General features: G+C 40.8%; 1 protein-coding gene across 1 annotated transcript in view; it reads left to right on the forward strand.

Moving 5' to 3' along the window:
- EIF3E (eukaryotic translation initiation factor 3 subunit E) overlaps positions 1–3,784 on the forward strand; it is a 45,165-nt gene extending 41,381 nt beyond the window's left edge. The window contains exons 11-13 of the mRNA XM_075582474.1: positions 1,601–1,703; positions 2,082–2,216; positions 3,616–3,784. Of these exons, the coding sequence (XP_075438589.1) occupies positions 1,601–1,703; positions 2,082–2,216; positions 3,616–3,654 (277 nt within the window). The 3' untranslated portion in view covers positions 3,655–3,784. The remainder of the gene's footprint in view (positions 1–1,600; positions 1,704–2,081; positions 2,217–3,615) is intronic.
- The last annotated feature ends 15,617 nt before the right edge of the window (positions 3,785–19,401 follow it).

The raw sequence follows: 19,401 nt of genomic DNA on the forward strand, positions 1-19,401 counted from the left end.
AACTATAAATATATTGGGGGGAGGGGAAATCTGGTGTGCTCCAAGGGACTGTCCGGCTCAGATTAGCTTTAAAAATGGCTGCTTCCTTTTTAGCCTCTTGTTGAAATTGTATCTAATCTTTTATCTCTGCTTTTTACAGTACTTTCATGTTTCTCATTTTGTGGGTGTTGCTTGCAGAGACTGAATAGTGGCCATCTAAATATATTCTGCTTGGTCTAATTGTAGAAAGATGAACACCTTATGAGTTACAGTAAAATCTTTTAAAATATACATGAACCCGTTTACTGCAAGACTGGGGCATGCAAACCGTTGAGCATTGTGTGGCAGGTTCAATTGTCGGTTCAGTGATATCAAACATCTGGTGTGGTTTGTGCGTTTTTTGGGTATGGTTCTCTACTGATTCACACAAATGTATTCAATTTTTTTTTTAAAAAAGTGTGGAAATTGATCAGAATCATATTCTGATTATTTTTATTAGATGAGATATTAAATTCCAAAAAGTAGGTTCCAATGGATACTTTAAAATGGAATTGCCATGACCAGAAAAAACAAACAAAGTAATATCCGAACCTCTCTCTTTAGTAATTTGTGAAAAACTTTGCTTAAGTAGCAAGACCACATCATAATATAAAGCTAACTTAAAATGTATTTTGCTGGGATTTATTAAGCAAAAGTTTGTTGTGACGTGGAAAATGCACCTATGTGCCCCGTAATGTTTTCCACTGAAAATAAAGACAAAAGAAGATTTTTAGCATATAAATTGGAAATATTTAATTAGACCAGTTCCCTTGTCTGCTTCACAACGTATCATGTTCATGCAAACTAACGTTCTATTTGGGAAACATGATATACTCTTAAACTTGAATGATTCAGAGTTATGTTCCTCACTAGCCGCTTTTAAGTTTATGTACTCGCATGTCTAGCGTGAGAGTAAAACAATCTCTATCAGGCTGAAAGTTACACACTGTTTCTTTTAGGTAATGAAAAGGTAAATTGAAACAGGAAGTGGTAAAATAGTAAGGCCATACGCTATAACTTTAATATTGCTCGTTTGCATATTAAGGCACGCGTCATCAGACATTGAGCAAGTCTGGAAATTGGTTAATTGATGACCAGAAAGATATGTTTATTTTTTCTACTGGATGCATTTGTAGGTCTGATTGGTGTGCAAGAGGTGACTAGAGTAAGATTGAGAAATTGCATGACCTCTGGTAGTTGGATGCATGTTATAAGGGCGATGTTAACAGTCACAAATGTATGTATCAAAAGCCTTCTGATGTTTGGGGAACAAGTGTTGTGACAACGCACATCAAAGTACACCTCCAACTGAGCTACTAATTGAGTTAATGGGAAACACTTCCCTGAACCAATTATATCCGTCTTACAGGTCTGGGCAACATTTAAGAACCGAAGCTCGCAACTGTCTCCTTCCTTCACTGTATATTGGTTTTATAATGCCACCATTCTGCACAAGAAAATACATCTAGTTAATATTGAATCAAAACTGATATTAATTATTGTTTGTTTTGGCTGTCAAGATGGTCCCTTGTACGTATATTGCCATTCTCATTCTTATACTCTTTCTCGCCCTTTCATCAAGCATGTTGGCTGATAAACTAAATATGAGTCCTGAAGAAGCTGAAAGGTGGATTGTTAATTTAATTCGCAATGCAAGATTGGATGCAAAGATAGATTCCAAACTGGTAAGATGTTTAAAATCGCCCGCGCATGATGGAGCACTATTGCTAAGTAAAGTCATACTCTCAATATCTATGCCAATAACAAAAAAGTTGACTTAACATATATTGGACTGATATTGACAGAACGGTACAATAAATGTATTGAGCAGATTTTAAATTAGATTAAAAAATATAGGCGCTTTTCCTAATTTCTGTAACAATTGTTATACCTTGTGTGCATATTTTTAAATTTAAAACAATGCAGTCATTCTGTCATCACTATAAATATTCTTTGATTTATGTAGCACTCAGTGATTGCCTTGAACATTCTGTTCATATTAAAATATGACCATTAATATTGGCACACTGTGCATAATGTGCCTTCCTTATTTTTATTTTTAGGGTCATGTCGTAATGGGAAACAATGCAGTATCTCCCTATCAGCAAGTAATTGAAAAGACGAAGAGTCTAGCTTTCCGCAGTCAGATGCTGGCTATGAATATTGAGAAGAAAGTAAGCCAGAGCTCTAGAGCGGAGGTAAGTCGGTTTTGTTTTCCTTGCACTGCCTCTTCACCTGCACCGATGGAGGGGTATCCTTAATTGTACTGTATCAAAGGAGGGAGAGCTTCGTGGAAACATGTTGCAGGACAGCTTTCATTTCCTACATAGTGAATTGCCCAACACTTTGCTTACTTGGGAGGGTCGTACCCTAATCTAGTAATTCGATTGGTGACAATCTTGGTGCCCATGGAATTACATTGTAGGCAAAATAGAGGATCATCAGTTCTTAACAGCATTTTGGTTATCGGTAGAGTAATGTACGATCCTTTCATGAGGTATCAAACGATATGAAATGGTCCCCGTTTTGTTTTTTTGGCGCAAGAATAGGTGGCTGTCGGTTTAGCAGATGATTCACCATTCATTAAAAATGCAATATCCTACATTTATTTTTTTTAGACATCAGTTCTGTACTATGAGAAAATACTTGTAGCATTTTTTTAAACAACTCTGAATTACATTAAAAATGTATTATAATGTAACAAGCATTTTTTTTTCTAAGCAACCATTTACAAAGTCACATCCCCTTCTGAAACAGGCTTTGGCACACCCCTTTTTGAGCCCTGCCCACTCTATAGCAGTGCAGCATATGTATCTAGTGACCGCCTTGTCACATGATCTTCCCCACAGAACTTTGCATCTTTGGTCCTCTTCTGCTGCACTGACGGCAATTTAGTTAACCCCCAAGCCGAATCTTTGCGTATCGATGACCAAATGGATCGATCGGCAACTTGGCTAATTACCTCTTGTGTGGATTGTATTGATGCACATATATTAAAGGGGATGGGGTAGCTTGGACTGCTGCTTTAAGTCCATGTTCATCGCAATTTTCATATGTTAATTTGAAAGACGCTGTAGATTCGTTAAATTCTCAAATCGTTGAATACTGAGATTGTGTGATGTGCACACAGCACGTTTTGCTCATGGACATGTGGTGGTCTTACTACATGTATTTGCTCCATAAGGCTTGGCAAAATGTTTCACAGGGAATAGTGCGTTTCGCACATCCCTATTTAGGATAAAATCAAAGCATTTTTATCTATTGCGGCATTTTGCTAATTTCTATGATATGGGGGGGGGGAATTGATGGGTTTTCTACTAATTCAGGCTTTCTTTAAAGTGTATTTCACAGGTCTTGTCCAATTTATATAGTTGCAGCCTCGGTAAAGTCTTGTTTAATTCCGCTATTTACAATACTGCTGAGTTTTTGCCTCAAGTCAATATGATGACTTCAGGACTTTCTTCCTTTATTACAAATGTAAGGAAAAGTGATCCAATCCTATTCATTGAAATGAATAGTGTTTCAGTTTCTCTGGTAGTAAACAGGCTCGCAACATTACTGCATAGTAACTATTTTTATTTGTTTTTATATTTGCAGGCACCCAACTGGGGAGCTCAAGAGTCTGGATTCTATTAATCCGTTAAACAGGACATTATTTACATTGGATGTAACGGACCCGTACAAAATTTAGCTTTCTCTTACAAAGGGTGAACACATTTTAAGTTTAAAGGATGTTTTTTTGAATAAAATTGACTACATCTTTTAAGTGTGACTTCTTCTTTGTGTTTAACTTTTTTTTTCTGTTAATTTTCAGATGATTATTATGTTTGCATTTTTAAGTGTAAACCTCCGATTTATTTAGTGTAACACACTTTTTTTTTCTCTCTGATACTCGAAGCATCAGCTCACATTAAATGTAGCCGTCTGAAGTCATATTGCATGTACACAAACTGATACATTAGACAGCCGTCCATATACCTCATCTTAAATTTGTAATTTAACATTTTGTTTGTATTTTCGGTATATATTTCTTTGGACCAACACATCTAATATTGCAGCTTTTAAGTGAAAACCGATGCAAGGGATCTGAAGGGCATGTTATGCTATTAAAGTCTTGTATCACATTATACTACACTGTACGTTATTTTAATGACTTTGGTTCATATAGTGTTTTTCTCCCAATGGGACTCAAAGTGCTTCACAATTACAGAATAGTGCGCAGTATGCTGAGCATAGACATTTTTACAGACTGTTATTTTTTTGGACTCCCAAACACTAAATGACCAAAGGTCTTCATTCTTAAGTTTATATTTATGTTATGGTCTTGGAAAGCCTAATTTTCTCTTGATGGTTATTATATGAATTTCATGCTTGCAAAGACCTGACAAAATCTGCAGTCTGGAGATAAGCAAACTGATTAGGAAAGGGAAATGCAACAGTGAAGTGGTCAGGCATTTATTGGGAACTTTCTCACCTGGAACGCACACGCGTGCATACGCACACTCCAATGTGGCAAACCTTGTTTTTGTCTCCTTAGACAAAACTAAATTTGTGTCCACTTCTATAAATAAAACATTCTATATAGACACCGAAGTTTCAATTATTTCAGGCAATTGTCCTACAAATACTAGTGTAGTAAATTCTGCGATGCTTTGTAAAGCCAGAATTGTAGATATAGATAAAAACATAACCTATTTGCAAGTTTAACTGCGTAAGTGGGGTGGCTTGAAGCCTTCTGCTGCTCCTCTTACATCTGTCTGGGGGTTTGGTAATAGGGTCTTCTGTTTTGTTTTATAATGCACATTTTAGCAGTAAAGAAATTGTACTGTTCATAAAGTTCAATTTATCAAGAGACGAGCCATGAACTGGTTAACCAATCACCTCACGCTGATGCAAGCCAATACAATTTATTTAATTGGGTTCTATGCTATTACAATTGTGTTTAAGCCTGACAAACACCTATCAGGCGTTTTTATATTGTTACATGTGAAATTTTTATGCATTTAAAAATCCATAAAACTTCAGCAATGATATAATTAAGTTTCATTTCAAAGTATACATTTTATGCTCTTAATAGAACGTGTCCAACTTTATCAGAAGTTTAGGTTCAGTATCGCTGCCAATTTTGGCAACAATAGAAAGTTCTGATTTAGAATATAAAACATTCAATTGGAGTACAAAGATTTTGTATAGCCTCCACGGTTAGTTTGTAGTTTGAGATTTTCCAAAGACTTTTAGTGTGTTTGGATCCTCCGTAGTTGAGCTGTTTGGCTTAATGCTATTAACAGAACATTTTCAAACTGCAGAGTCTTGTCTACTTGTCACTAGAAGGTCTCTATCGATGATCCTGGGCCTATCCTACATATCAATTGGTGGAGGCAACTAAAGAGTGGGGTGGGAAACAAGTCTTATGTCTGTAATGCAGAATCAACGTATTTGTCCAACATAAGGAGCAAGGATGCAGCTTTTACAAATGTATTGGCTGTCTCCCTATTTATTTGGAAGATTTATATTTTATCTGACATATTTAGGTGAGTACAATTGTGATATCCAGTCCAATATGGTTTTCCTATAAGATTACTCCTTTACTTGGTGTAGTGAGAGAAATTAACTTTAGGTTTATTTTATTCTAGATGTATAGGAATCAATGACTCTTACCAAGGCATGACAAAGGGTAGATTGTCATTTGTAAACATGGTGGCAGCATCGAAAGTTATATCCCCTGGTTAGAAAAAATAAATAGATAACACCCCCCCCTCGCCTCGATAAAGCTATACCATGTCATCTTATACAACACGTCGTGACCTGTCTGCTCACCATCCTTATTCTCAGACCACTTTACAAACTATTTGTCTGTATTGGTTTACCCTTACAAACCATGTGTTGTACATGCACAACCACCACACTTACAGCCAAGTGGTTTTCTTTTAAATATATAGTGACCTACTGGGAACTTGTACAAATATGTACCAAATAAGCTGGGGTTTTTTTTTTTTTTTGTAGCTATAGTAAAGTTTGGAGCAATGTATGCAGGGTCCTATCTGAAGAGATAGGAAAAATAATGGTGGTCGAAACCAAACCGATCTATGGCCTCATCATATGACCTCATCACAAGGGTGAATAAATTAAAATGGCAGTGGGTCGCACATATTGCAAGAAATAACCATTGTAGGACAAACCTGGTACTGTATTACAAGCGAAATCAAGACAACCAAAAGTGGGATGTGAAAATGAAATCAGCAATGTGGAGAAGTCTTGCAACTGCAATAACGTAAAGATCAGTGGGGAAGCCTTCATCCAGAAGACCACACCACACACTGAAGACGCAGCAATGCAAATGTTTTTTTTTTTAATGTATATGTCTTCATTTAGTCTGAACCAGGGTTTGGGTAATGCATACTTCTTACGTGATGCATGTGCATTTACATTTCTGCTTAATCCTGGGGTGTGCGCGTGCGACACACACCCCTCGACAAATGCATTCGCCCCTCGCCTGGGGCGAGTGCATTTTACCTACTGGTGAGAGTTACCGGCGGCGTCTCCCGGCATTCTGCATCTCCCCCTTCAACGCTTGGTATTCTCCTGCAGCTTTTGACGCCGCATGGCCATTTTCACTGAAGTTGCATGAGAATGCCGGGAGTTGAAGGTGGAGACGCAGGAGAATGCCAGGAGATGCTGCACCACGCCGCCGGTAAGTCTCGCTTAACGATTAAAGAGGGGGTGGGCGAGTGGCTCTTTTTATTGTGTGTGTATAAATTGTACAGTGGCAGGTTATGGGAAGCGAATAGTCATTTACTTTCTAGGTTGTATATTGATATGAAAAGTGTAATAACATCCTGAATAATATTTGCCCATCTGTCTTTAGAGGTGAATATAATGGTCAATATGGGTCATAGTGCCTTATATGTCTAATTTCACAAGAAACTTTACAGCCAGTTGATTTGGGCCGGCACTGTTAAAGGTGTTTTGTGGGAAAGGCTAAGAAAATATGGCTCTGTACTTAAGATTCTTCATTACACCAAAGCAAAACTGTGGCAAAGACATGCTCTATTTAACAAGGAATAACATCTGATTTCAACTTATCGTTTTTCCTCTTTAGCTTACTCCTTTCTCCACATTCTAGTTTTGCTCCAGATAATTTGTAACCCTTATGAGGTCATTTATTAAAGTCTCTGGGCTACACAAGTGATGCAAAAAGTTGTATGAAAATAGCTTAAGAACTGAATTGGATTTATTGCAATGTTTTTAAGTTGTTGTTTTGCACTAGTATTGTCTCTGTTTTGCAAGTAGGAGACGTTGATTAATAACCATTTGCCTTCATTGTATTTGATCAAAGCTTTAGTTTGTCTTGCTTTAATATATTAAGCAATAATTGTCAATATTTTAATACCGGTATGTTATTTATTGGGTGGGATAGATTTCTGGAAATATGTGGATTCCTATGCATAAGTAAAGTATCTATCTTAACAGTTGAGTAACTGGTATAGCAATTTGCCCATGATCTATAAAGGGTATTTGGTAGACTTGGTCACAGATACCAAAACCATTTGTCACAAGCCTTATACCACTAACCAAAATCTGCACCACAGTGATCTTCTACACTACTGTGCATTAAAGGGTTTCTTGACTCACTAACATTGATTGACTGGAATCATTATATTAATATTCCAAAATACATATTTATTTCACAGTACTAGAACATAAAAAAATTTATCCCACTTTGTTCTAAATTATATACTTGACAATTATTGAAGTCGATGTTCTTTTCCTCTATAGATTTATCTTATCAGGCAAAGTAAAGGGTTTTTAGTGAAGGGACCCAAAAAGGTCACGTAAAAGATGGTCCGAGACACAAAGTTCCATTACCCCAGCATAATGCATTTATTACTTGATGAGGTGTAATGTTGCAATGCATAATGAAAAAAAATGAACTTAAATGACTATAGCCTTGGCTACATTTCTACAGCTCTGACGATCAGGCAGGTGGCGTGTCTATTTGTAATGAAATGTTGCTTTGTAACCAACTTCATTTACAGAGGATGTCTTCGGGTGAATGAAAGCTGTTTTTTTTTTTTACTGCATTACACTAATTGAAGATCTACTAGGAAACATGTCCTTTTAAGTGAAAGACCAACTCCAGGGGGTACTACCAGAAAATCCTAAAAGAATGTATTTACAGTGATTAACATCCTAGTCAATGTTTAGAGTGCTCTGATGTCTGGTTCAGATGGTAGACTAGTAATAAACCTTTTGTGACAGACACACATGTGATCTTACTTTTAATGGACTTGTAACTTTGTGTATTTAAGAGAGACTTGTTCAAAAATAAAGATAAGCAAAAATTGCCAGATAGTAACACAGTCCTTTAGATCTTGAATTACTTTATCTACTAGATACATCCCTTGAAAAGGAAGCTGAGAAAGACCCAACAGTTATCAATAGCACTGGTATCTGAAAGGGTGTTATGCTTGTCAACTGCTAAAAAAAAATGTTGATATCAATAAAATGTACATATGGATTACTTAAACGCATGCAGCTTGGGGGTCATACAGTGCAGAAATGGAGGGAGAAAAAAACCGAAGCACTATATCCAGCGCTAGATGCAGCAATAAAACCAACAGGAGTACGTTCCCAATAAAAAGCTATTTAATGAATCAAAAAAGGTTACAAAGCACACCAACGCACTTTGGACCTCTACAGTCCTTTATCAAGGTTTATCACCTTGATAAAGGACTGTAGAGGTCCGAAACGCGTTGGTGTGCTTTGTAACCTTTTTTGATCCATTAAATAGCTTTTTATTGGGAACGTACTCCTGTTGGTTTTATTGCTGGATATAGTGCTTTGTTTTTTTCTCCCTCCATTTCTGCATGAAGATTACCGCAAACGGAGGCACATTCAACCCTCAGACACTGGCTCTACTGGACTTTCTGCTTATGGTGGACAAAGATTCCCAAGTGAGTTTATTCCAGGCTGTCTACATTTATTTTGTCTGTCAGCAAAGGGTGTTTCATCTACCGGTCACCGGCAGGTGCTATTGATATTATCCTTACTGCCTTGCCTTGTGGGATTTATGTCAACCGGGCTGCACCCTTTGGGACATTTTTAGCACATTAGCTTTAGAGGGTTGTCTTCCATATATGCCTACATACTTCTCCCTACTACGGATTGTCTTGAGAGCACCACACATTTTTTCCTAGGGTCATACAGTGGACAGGAATTGTTCTCACCCCCAAATAAATTGTTACTTTAATAATTTGAATATTTGAAATCCCAGTTATAAAATTAGCTTTAAAAAAAGTTTTAATGGAAATTAATGTCGCCCAATTTCTCCACGACAATCTGCAATACTGCATCTTCACATCAGCATGTGACCTTGAAGCTATTGTGTGTAGCAATGTAATAGTACGGGAGTGTTTTGGGTACTCAGTCTTAACCAACAACATTTATCTTGAGTTTAACATTTGATACTGATTCTTACATTTGTGTGTTTTCTCATTTTCATTTATACATATAAATTACAGGTTGTTTTGAGCAGTTTCGCTTTGTGGGTGGAGGGATTACAATTTAACAGGGTTATGCTTTTGTCATTGATAATTTCATAAACATTTTGATGTTTGGTGCTTTGTGGTTAACCTCCATATCTCGACATGGTTTCCCTGTAAAAAACATGCTGGTTTATAACCAGACCATTAGTCTGCAGTTATCCATAGAGACTCCACACAAGGTCCATCTTTTGTACAGAGTTCTGTGCTGATGTGATATGATGTGCGATATTGTGACACTGCAAGATTTACCAACGGATATGTAAAATGTCTGATAGTTTTGTGTCACTATGGCCAATGGAATAGGTTATACCTGAAGGCGAGATGACATCCAAGCTATGTGTGCTGCATTCAATGTTGTAATTAGTGTACCTGAGCATGCTTATTTCTTAATTAAACATAAAAGACCATTTTAGTTGCATATTTTGGACATACAATGTAAATAAATGGTGCTAAGCCATGGCATGGTGAACAAAAAAAAAAAAAAAACAAAGCGGTAGAACTTGGCAGAGTCAAAAGGATGACAAGTAGGTCTCTGACACCACAAAGGTAGTTAAAATGTCTTTAGCCAACAATCCATTAGAAAGGGAAAAGTACATAATGATGATGAATTTGAGGATTTAATGGTGTAATAATGTGTATTGGTGCTACATTGTGTCTTTTACATGTGTAGTGATATTTTAGCAGTACCCGTAAATCGATTTTTTTTTTTAATGATAATATGCATTGGGTGATTTTTTTCCCCAAAAAAAATATGAATACCGGTCATATAAGTATATCTAAAAAGAAACAAACATGTTTTCTTCTCACATACTGCCTAATAAGTACAAATGAGGGACCGTAAACTGGAATAATGTTTTGAAGCTTGGAGTTCTGTGTCAGACTATCAAGCTTACTTAAACCTTTGTTGACTGCCAGTAATAAGGTGGCATGAGAATAAAGATTATTCCTTATTGTAGGATAAGTCCTAGTTAATCCTGATTAGTGCAACCGATTTCATGATTCCAAGAAAAGGTAAACAGGAGAGAACACTGCATTATACTGAAAACAAACCTACTTAAACGGTACATCACATAATTGAAAGGCTAACCAATGAGATTATTACTTTAATAAGAATGTAACAAAATATTGGTCTCTGACATAAACATAAGCCCATTAAACACATGTAGGATAAAAAATGTCTTATGGTATTTATTTCTCATTTTACCTGTATGCACACTTCTCCTGTTTCCTGCTTCAAAGTTCCAGTGGCACAATACCTGGCAAGCTTTCCTGGGTGTGAAAGGGTTACATGTACATCTACCTATTGTCTATTAAATTGTACAGCAGTGCCTTAACCACTTCAGTGCTAGGTGGTCTTGCAACACATTTCTGATTGGACTGTTTGGCATAACAGGGCAATGTGCCAAACCCTCCTCACAACTTAAGATTGTAACATTAATTCTGATATACTGACTTAATGGCATGTAGTTGTATATAGCCAATATACAACGATTGTATGCGGAGCTGAAAGGAACGGACTTGATAAACTGCCTTGGATGCATTACCCCTTTTTACATAGAGCTACACCTAGATTTGATTGTCTCCATGTCAAGTTACAGAAGTACCACCATGTCAAAGTATAATATTGCGTCTCTCACTATTGTGAGCAGTGGCAATATTATATGTAAAACGTATTTGCTGTGCTCCCATGTATCTCATTCTGTATTAATTTCTCCTACCTGCCTCTCACAACAACCCATAACCCCCATTGCTGCACTTCTGTTATCTCCACTCTATTCCTCCTCCCAGTCTGCTGGCACTCTATTGCTAAGACAGGAGAAGGTCATATTCAGTAATAAGGCTATGGTAATAAGCCCTAAAGGTTGCAGCGGCTGTCTAAGCACAGGCTCACATATGGAATACCTGGGAAACCTGGTATGTTTTCTAGCGCTTGGCGATGGCATCAATATTTCACATATTTAGATATCAATAAATATATGTACGTACGTTATTACCACTTTACTTTGCAAATCCTCTCTCACGCTCTTACCACTATTCCATAAAGAGAGATACACCTGGCTCACACTTTGCTAGAATGAATAGTGCATTCAATCCTCTTTTTCCTTCTCTTCACCATCTCTACCTTTGCCCATGATTTTTTACATTCCCCATATTCTGCTCACTTTTCCTTAACAACACTTTTACTATCTCCTTTATCTTGTATCCCTTCTCTTTCTTGTCTGAGGAGGTTGCTTGGTATGTTCTCATCCTCTCTCCATGTAACATACAGTAGATGGCCTCTCTAGTCGGGCCAGACATGTTGCTGGTGGTCTAGGACATTTGGTTTTGACCAAGTCGTCACCAGCGTTTGGCCGCCACTCACACTCACCTTGCCATGGGGACATTTCTCCGCCAAGGTAAACCCCTAATCTTAACCTAAAAACCCCTTAACCAAGAAACCTTACCCCTGTCCTCTTGCCCTAAAAACCTTACCCCGTCCCTTTACCCTAAAAATCTTATCCCGGTCTCCTTACCCTAAAAACCTAACCCGCTAACCTTAAAACCCCTAAAGTTAATCCCTAATACTAATAAATGTGTAACCCCTCCTGCCCCCACAATGGGGTTACCAGGTTACTGTGATGAGTTAATAGAGGGATAGTTTGTGCTGGGCCCCATTTTGTGTTGCAATGGGGATGCTGTCAGATGGGATCTATAAGATAGGGGGAAGGGTCTAGAAGTCAGATTCCCAGAGGGCAAGTGGTGAGTATCCTCGGGGAGAGTAGGTAGGGATGATCATAATGTAATAGTACAGACCAAGCCCCCCTGTCTTATTATATGTAGATAGGGACAGTTCCCCTTTAAATTAGGATCCCAGAAGGCGGCCAATGGAGTCCTGAATATCCAAGAGATAGGAAAACAGCATGTCACAGCGGGCCTCAGGAAAGAGGGCTCCCGGTGTCGGCGGATCAGCTCTAACCGCAGATCTGAATTCATATTCAGGGAGGAGTGGCTCAGTGAGTAAAGACACTGACTGGCACTGAGAGTTTGCAGCAGGGGAACCTGGTTCAATTCCCGGTGTCGGCTCCTTGTTACCTTGGGCAAGTCACTCTATCTCCCTGTGCCTCAGGCACCAAAAACATAGATTGTAAGCGCCACAGGTCAGGGACCTGTGCCTGCAAAATATCTCTGTAAAGTGCTACGTAAAACTAGCAGCGCTATACAAGAACAAACTATTATTATTATGATTTTTATATATTCCTCATCAGTCTGCATGGAAGTGTCAGTTCCCAAACATTGGCATGGCATTGAGTCACTTGAGAAGGGTCAGCTAGAGCTCCCGAATGGGCCTAGTGTAACCAGAGTAATACCGATGATGATGCCGCCAAAGTAACAAAGGTGACTGCAGCGAGATGCCGGCGGCAAGATGTCCCCTTCCATGTTGTTGGCCCCTCTGGGAGTTAGGGGGTTGATAGTACACAGCACCAGAGATGGTGAATATTGGATCTTCACAGTCTGTGTACAAGACAAACAAAAATTACTCAAAAAGTCGCAATTTGTTTAAAAATTCTCTTACATTTTAAAAACTAAAAATATAGATATAAGAAACAAACCCTGCAAAATGTCGCAATTAGTAACGCTGTACCACTTTGCCGTGATTTGTGAAGTCATGTTTTAAGAAACAGTTTAAAACATAATTAGCCCAATAACTCTTCACAAAATGATAAACATGCCACCGGAGAGGAGTTATTTCCTGCATATTATAATAGACTTTATTAAATAAACTAATCTTACTGATAAAAACCTGTATGTATAGTTTAGAATTTTTGGAGAAGGACACAACCCCTCCCCCTTTCTTGTACTCCCCTGACTGTAACCTTCTACTATGCATACCTGCTATTCTGGGAGGCACCAAAATTCCCCAATTTAAAAAAAAATAAAAATAAAACTATTTCACTTTTTATAAGTGGCAAAACAGTAGCCCTGCGACTTAAAACAATTATTTGACAAGTTTGATCGAATTTCGAAAGTGAAAGTAGTGCCCTTTGACTTTTCAGCGTTAATTGAATTTGCCGCAAACTTTTGTATCAAAGAGACCTTCACTGGCTTGGAATAGGTGATATTCGCCAAGTTTTACTAAGCGTGCAAAATATTATGGTTTGTTCACTTTGACCAAGTCATATTTCTGAATACCTGATCTTCTATACAGTACGTGTGTAAATCTCTGTGGATGCTCTAAATAGATAACTTGGTCTAGGACAAATTTGTGCATGCGTTTAACCGCCACTTATCTCGCCGCCATGTTAAATCCCTAACCTTATGCCTTACCCTAAAAACCCGTAATCTTAAATCCTAATACTAACGCTACCCCTACCCTAAAATCCCTTACTCTAACCTCTTATCCTAAAGCCCTTACCCATAATCCCCTTCTCTAGAAACCTAACCCCCCTACCCCAACCGCTAGATGAACCCTTAAATTAACTTACCTTGGTAGAGCGTCCAGCGGCGGAGCCGTTGCAGCGGACGGTCACTCTGCAGCCTAACGCTGGTGGGGACTTGATCGCGGCGAGACAGCCCGACCAAATGTCCCACTCCGTAGATAACTTGCCTACAGATCGACCTTCTCACTTATATTATTAATAGCTGTTGATTAAGAGCAGGGATATACGGGCATGTGATCTATACAAAGATGCATATGCACCATAGTATATTAAAGAGGCAATCCAAGCCTGCACATTATTTTTTATATAAGATTGAAGCGGAGGGTCTCCTGGGACCCCTGCTTACGGAGATGCTTACCTCCGAATAAGGCCTTGGGCATTGTCAGCGCTTATGCGCTGACCCGTGCTGAGCCGTGCTGCTGCTCGGCACTGAGCCCCTGCAGCCGCAATGAGAGCGGCTTTAGCAGGGGCTCACGCACGCTTCCGTACGCTTGCGGAAGCGTGTGTCTCACCGAGTCTTGAGACTTTTCTGCTTCCCGGAGCACAGGGCCGGTCACGTGAGCGGTTTGCCCAATGAGGGCGAACCAGCTCCGTGACGTCACTGGCCCGCCCCCAGACCCGCCCCGCACACGCCCACAGACGGCGCGCTGTGTAAGGCCAGGGAAAGCACCACTTTCCCTGAGCCTCAGCGCGCCTCCGCACTGTTAAAGGCACTATGTCCCAGGCCTAAGGCTGCGGCCAGGATGAATGAGAGCACGCTGGCGCTCGAGCTCAGTGCTCATTTTGCTCCGGCGATTTCTGTCCTGTTAGTTGTGCGGGTTGTCACATGACGCATCAGCGAGCACCAAAATCAAATTTGACTGTCTCGGCAAGCAGCAAGCGCACGGGCACGTATGCACGCACCCTGGACAAGCGCATTCAGATTAATCACTCTGATCGCGCTAAGCACGAGCACGCGCTTCACCCTGTCCGCAGCCTTAGGTGCCGGAAGCCGCTTTCCCCAGCTGCCAGGGATCATGTAATGGCCTCTGTTCAAAGCTTCCGCGCCCTGTGGGCCAATAGTAAGCAGTGACGTCATCAGTGCGGCTTTCTATTGGCCCATGTGACACCGGAGCTTTAAACTTTAAAGGCCAGCTTGCTGAGCCAGAGCGGCTATCGGCACCCACTTCAGAAGTAAGTATCTCCAGAAGAAGGGGGTCCCCTAAACTGGAATTAATGTGGGGCAGCTACAGAGACCCCCTGCTTCAATCCTATATTTAAAAAAATTAAAACATTTGCAAAACAATTTGCTCCTTTAACAGCTTTTGTAAATCTGAAAGCTGACATTTTATCTTTAAATGTATTTCACATGTGACTGATCTCAAATGATCATATTAATGAAATAACATTTTCTCTTTTACATTAATAGATCCCTTAGGGCAGGGATGACCTTCAGGCAGTTTTTCTTTCCTTATTACCCTATTGTTTAAAGACATTAGCAACTATGTGCTAAACTGGCTCATCTGAATGACAAAGGCTAAAGGGCGACCAGGCCTACTGTTTATTAGCACATCTAATTTAAAGTAACTTTTTTGCACTGGAGTATGAACTGTAGAAACCCCAGGAGGGCAGCATTTGTAAAACAGCATGTAAACATTCAGAAAACCAGATTAGGTAAACAAAAGACTAAAGTCTCGCCACCATTTACAGAGGTCAATTGTAACGCCACAAACATTTAATTCTCTTCACTTAGAGGGAAAGTGGGAATTTAAACCCCTTTTCTGAATCAAAATATTTGGGGAACTTATTAACAATGTTGGAATGATATCAAGATTTACTGAAGATCAAGTGAATGCATTGTCACGAAACAACTGCGCAGTTCATTTGCCATCTTTTTTTAATAAGCTACATCTCATAGCCTGTCAAACGTAGCTCCTCAAGTCTTGACAACAAATAGCATGATTTCAAATACCAAGGAACATCTCATGTCCACTAATTTTCTCACAGCAGGTGCGACTGAGGACAGTGTGCTGAGGTAATGACACCGAGTTATATAGAAGTTCTCAGATAATCCACAATTCTCATTCATCATTTCATTGGTCTAATTCATCATTTCTCCATAACCTTACTCAAATTGACACGTGTTGAGTTACACAAAAATATAACAGTACAGTGTCCTGGCTGCTATACTGAGACAAACCAAGTGCAAGAAACAGCATGGTGTTAGCCAAAGAGGAGGAAATGTCATTGAAAACCATTGGAGGTTTTTCTTGTGCAAAAGTGGGTGAAATCCATTTGCACGGATTTATGCCCCAGATTTGCTGCCCAGAGACTTTAATAACCATCAAAGTTTCTGCAACATATTGCGATGTCAATCAACTTGAATTATGGGCAGTAGATCAAAATCAGTTCTATAATGTTTTATACAGATAAATAACCACCTGGATTACCAAACAGCCTCATTTAGTATTAGCATTACATATATCATTCAAATACATTTCTGCTGCAATACGAACTGTCTCAGTTTACTTTAGTAAAAAAAAAAAAAAAATACAGCAGAACACGTATCCGTCCTTCTTACGGGAAAATAATGTTTTGATTCTTGTTTTTTATTTAAATTATTAATATTTGTAGAACACGAAGTAATCGTTGGCTCTTGTTTGAGAATCTATATACTTTTCTGTGTACTAACATCATAAATTACAAACCATCAGTCCAAGTGAGACTGAACTTGCGCGCCCAGATTTTTTTGTTATGCTCCATTTACGGCTTGAATTATTCCTTTTTACATGCAGAAAAAGTAGCGTTGGATGAGTCAGTACTAAGAAAACTTGTGACATATATTATAACTGGTGACCAACGTGTTGCTTTTGTTTTTCGTTTTGTCAAATTAGCAATTAATGATTCTTTTGTTAACCCACTCACTGTAAGAAATGCCAGCAACATATTTAACCGTGACCCTCTCTGCAACTACGTAATTAAACGAGGAATGGTTTGCTTCATGCTAGGACTTTCCCCCTGAGCAGTGGTTCCCAACTTCAGTCCCCAAGAGCCCCTAACAGGTCAGATTTTAAGTGTAACCCGGTATGCAGAAAGCCATGTACTCAGCCACCCCCCCTCCCACCCCAGCAGGATCACCATCAAACCCACCCCAGTTTCTCCAGTCCTGGGTAAATTTAGTGTCCTGAGTGTCTGGCAATGTCTGTTGAAGCCTTAGGCTCTGCAAGGTTTCTAGGTGTATTTGTCTCGTATGCCTACCACAGCCTGTTACTGCCAGCACTTGATGCTTATCAGGGTCCTTTGGGGCCTTACGTCCTCGTCCCTTGACTCTGTCATGGTATCACTGTACAAATAGGTCAGTTGGGGCCTTACTCACCGGAGCGGGTGTATCAATGTCCTCCTCCGCCCCGACGCTCGCCTCTGTGATACCACATCCGGTCGCACCGGAAGGGTGTTGACGTCTGTGGTGTGGAAAGAAGTACCAGTTCGTACCTCTCCGATGGATCCCGCCGCTGGAACCTGGGAAGGAAACGCATCCTCACTGCTCCGTTGGTCATTGGCATCCGCGTGGTTCTCCCGGCCTGGAGCAGGCACGTCCGAAGCCGTCTCTCGAGGAACCACCAAGGCCTTGGCACTCCTCTGTTCCGGATGCACCGTTGCCTTCGATGACGCCATCATCACGGGATTCTATTCCCGTTCGCTCTTGGGGTTGTGTGTGTCCACAGCAGTAGCACTTGGGTAACACTCCGGCTGGAGCATCACAATGGAGCGCCCCCCCTTCACTGTCGTCCGATGTCGCGTTGGATACACCCCCTGGGGAAGAGGACCGGGACACCTCGCTATCGCTGGCGGCGGCTTGCAGGCAGCAGTCCCGCTCCTGCACCACAAGCGGAAGTGCCTCAGCCTCCTCCCGGACGGTCACCTCACAGGGTAAGTCCTTTTTATGTTCTGGAAAAGGAACACATGGGTGCCTTGGAGCATCCGCTCCTGAAGCTGCGGTCCAGTTCGCCCGCCTCTGTAGGCACGCCCTGTCTTTCCTCTGGGTCGGCAGGGTTGGTGGCAACACTTTGGACTTTAGGTGGGGAGTACCACACCGCTGGCACCTGGATGTTAGTCTCACCTCTCCGCCCAGAAAATCACAGCAGGGGCAGATGCAGTGCAGGAAACTCTTGCCTACCACTTGCACTACCAGGAAGCCTTCTTGTAGTCGGTAGTGGGATACAATACACTCGGCCATAGTAGAGTATTGCGCGGGAATAGTGGCGAATAGCTCCTGCTCTGCTGACTCCCCAAAATCAACTGAGGGTGCGGTAGCCACGTCCGGCTACACCCCTAGTGGTGACACTCACTTCGGTAGCACAGTGCCTCCACCCCCGGTGGATCCAGGAGTACAGGCACAATGCAGATGGGCACGGCTTCGGCACTTGCGCCGAACCGAACGCGTTTCAAGCCCTGCACAATTTTGCAAAGGAAAAGATTGCAACTTGCAAACTCCTCGATGCGGTCCTCTCGATGTTGGCGGGAACCGCTTCTTTTCACGCACTGCAGCTCCTCTGGTGGCTGGGGACCACTATTAGTATTGTTCTAGCTCCTCAAACGGAGGTTCTGGCCTCCTGACTTTCAAGAGCCCCTCCTCGAAGACTACCCACCCATACTGTGAACACCATCCGTTTGGACTGTGATGCTATGGTCCCCTTACTGAGGTTTCTGGATCCAAAAACACCCCCTCCAAGCGCCCTACACATCAGTCCTTAGGATGGCATGAACTAGCACACATAAGGAAGCAACATAGGCCGCAGTTCCACTGGTGGGGAAGTTGGTCCATTGCTGGGCAAGAGTCCCATGGACACTACACCTGCCCCCCCTTCCTCATACATAACTGGAGCATACCTCTTTTCTCTTACTTGCTTGCTGTAAAAGCCTGTCCTGATTATGATCTCAGCAGTTCCTCCAAATGTAACCCCTTTTCCCTATGCCTATGGGAAACTGTGGGCGATTACAAGTGCTGCTGTTACCTGTGAGGCTCACAGGAGGCCAATGCCTCCACTTCTTGGGAGCCTGGGGTCCCAGTGCAGTGCCTCCACCTATGAGGATCCCAGCGTTAGCGGGATGACTCCTCATAGGACACAATAATTACTATACAACCAGGTATATTATAACTGCTTTACTGTATTACAATACTAAACACACATAACACACAATACATACGTACCAACAGTATAGTGCAGTAACCCCAACACAGAGTGGTTCCCCCAAAGTACTGAGGGTGCCTTGGCATCAATAACCCATGGCGTCCTGTCCCAGCAATTCCCACCCAATTGTGAGGTAACGCTACCCCTGTGGATGTAGGTGCACGTTGCGTACCTGTCTAAGTACCCCAGTACCCAAGTACCCAGGTGCTGCTTGTTGCGATGGATTGGAGTGGGTCCAACATAGCAGGG

The sequence above is a fragment of the Ascaphus truei genome, chromosome 2 (genome assembly GCF_040206685.1).
Source record: "Ascaphus truei isolate aAscTru1 chromosome 2, aAscTru1.hap1, whole genome shotgun sequence".
In the NCBI taxonomy this organism is placed as follows: Eukaryota; Metazoa; Chordata; class Amphibia; order Anura; family Ascaphidae; genus Ascaphus; species Ascaphus truei.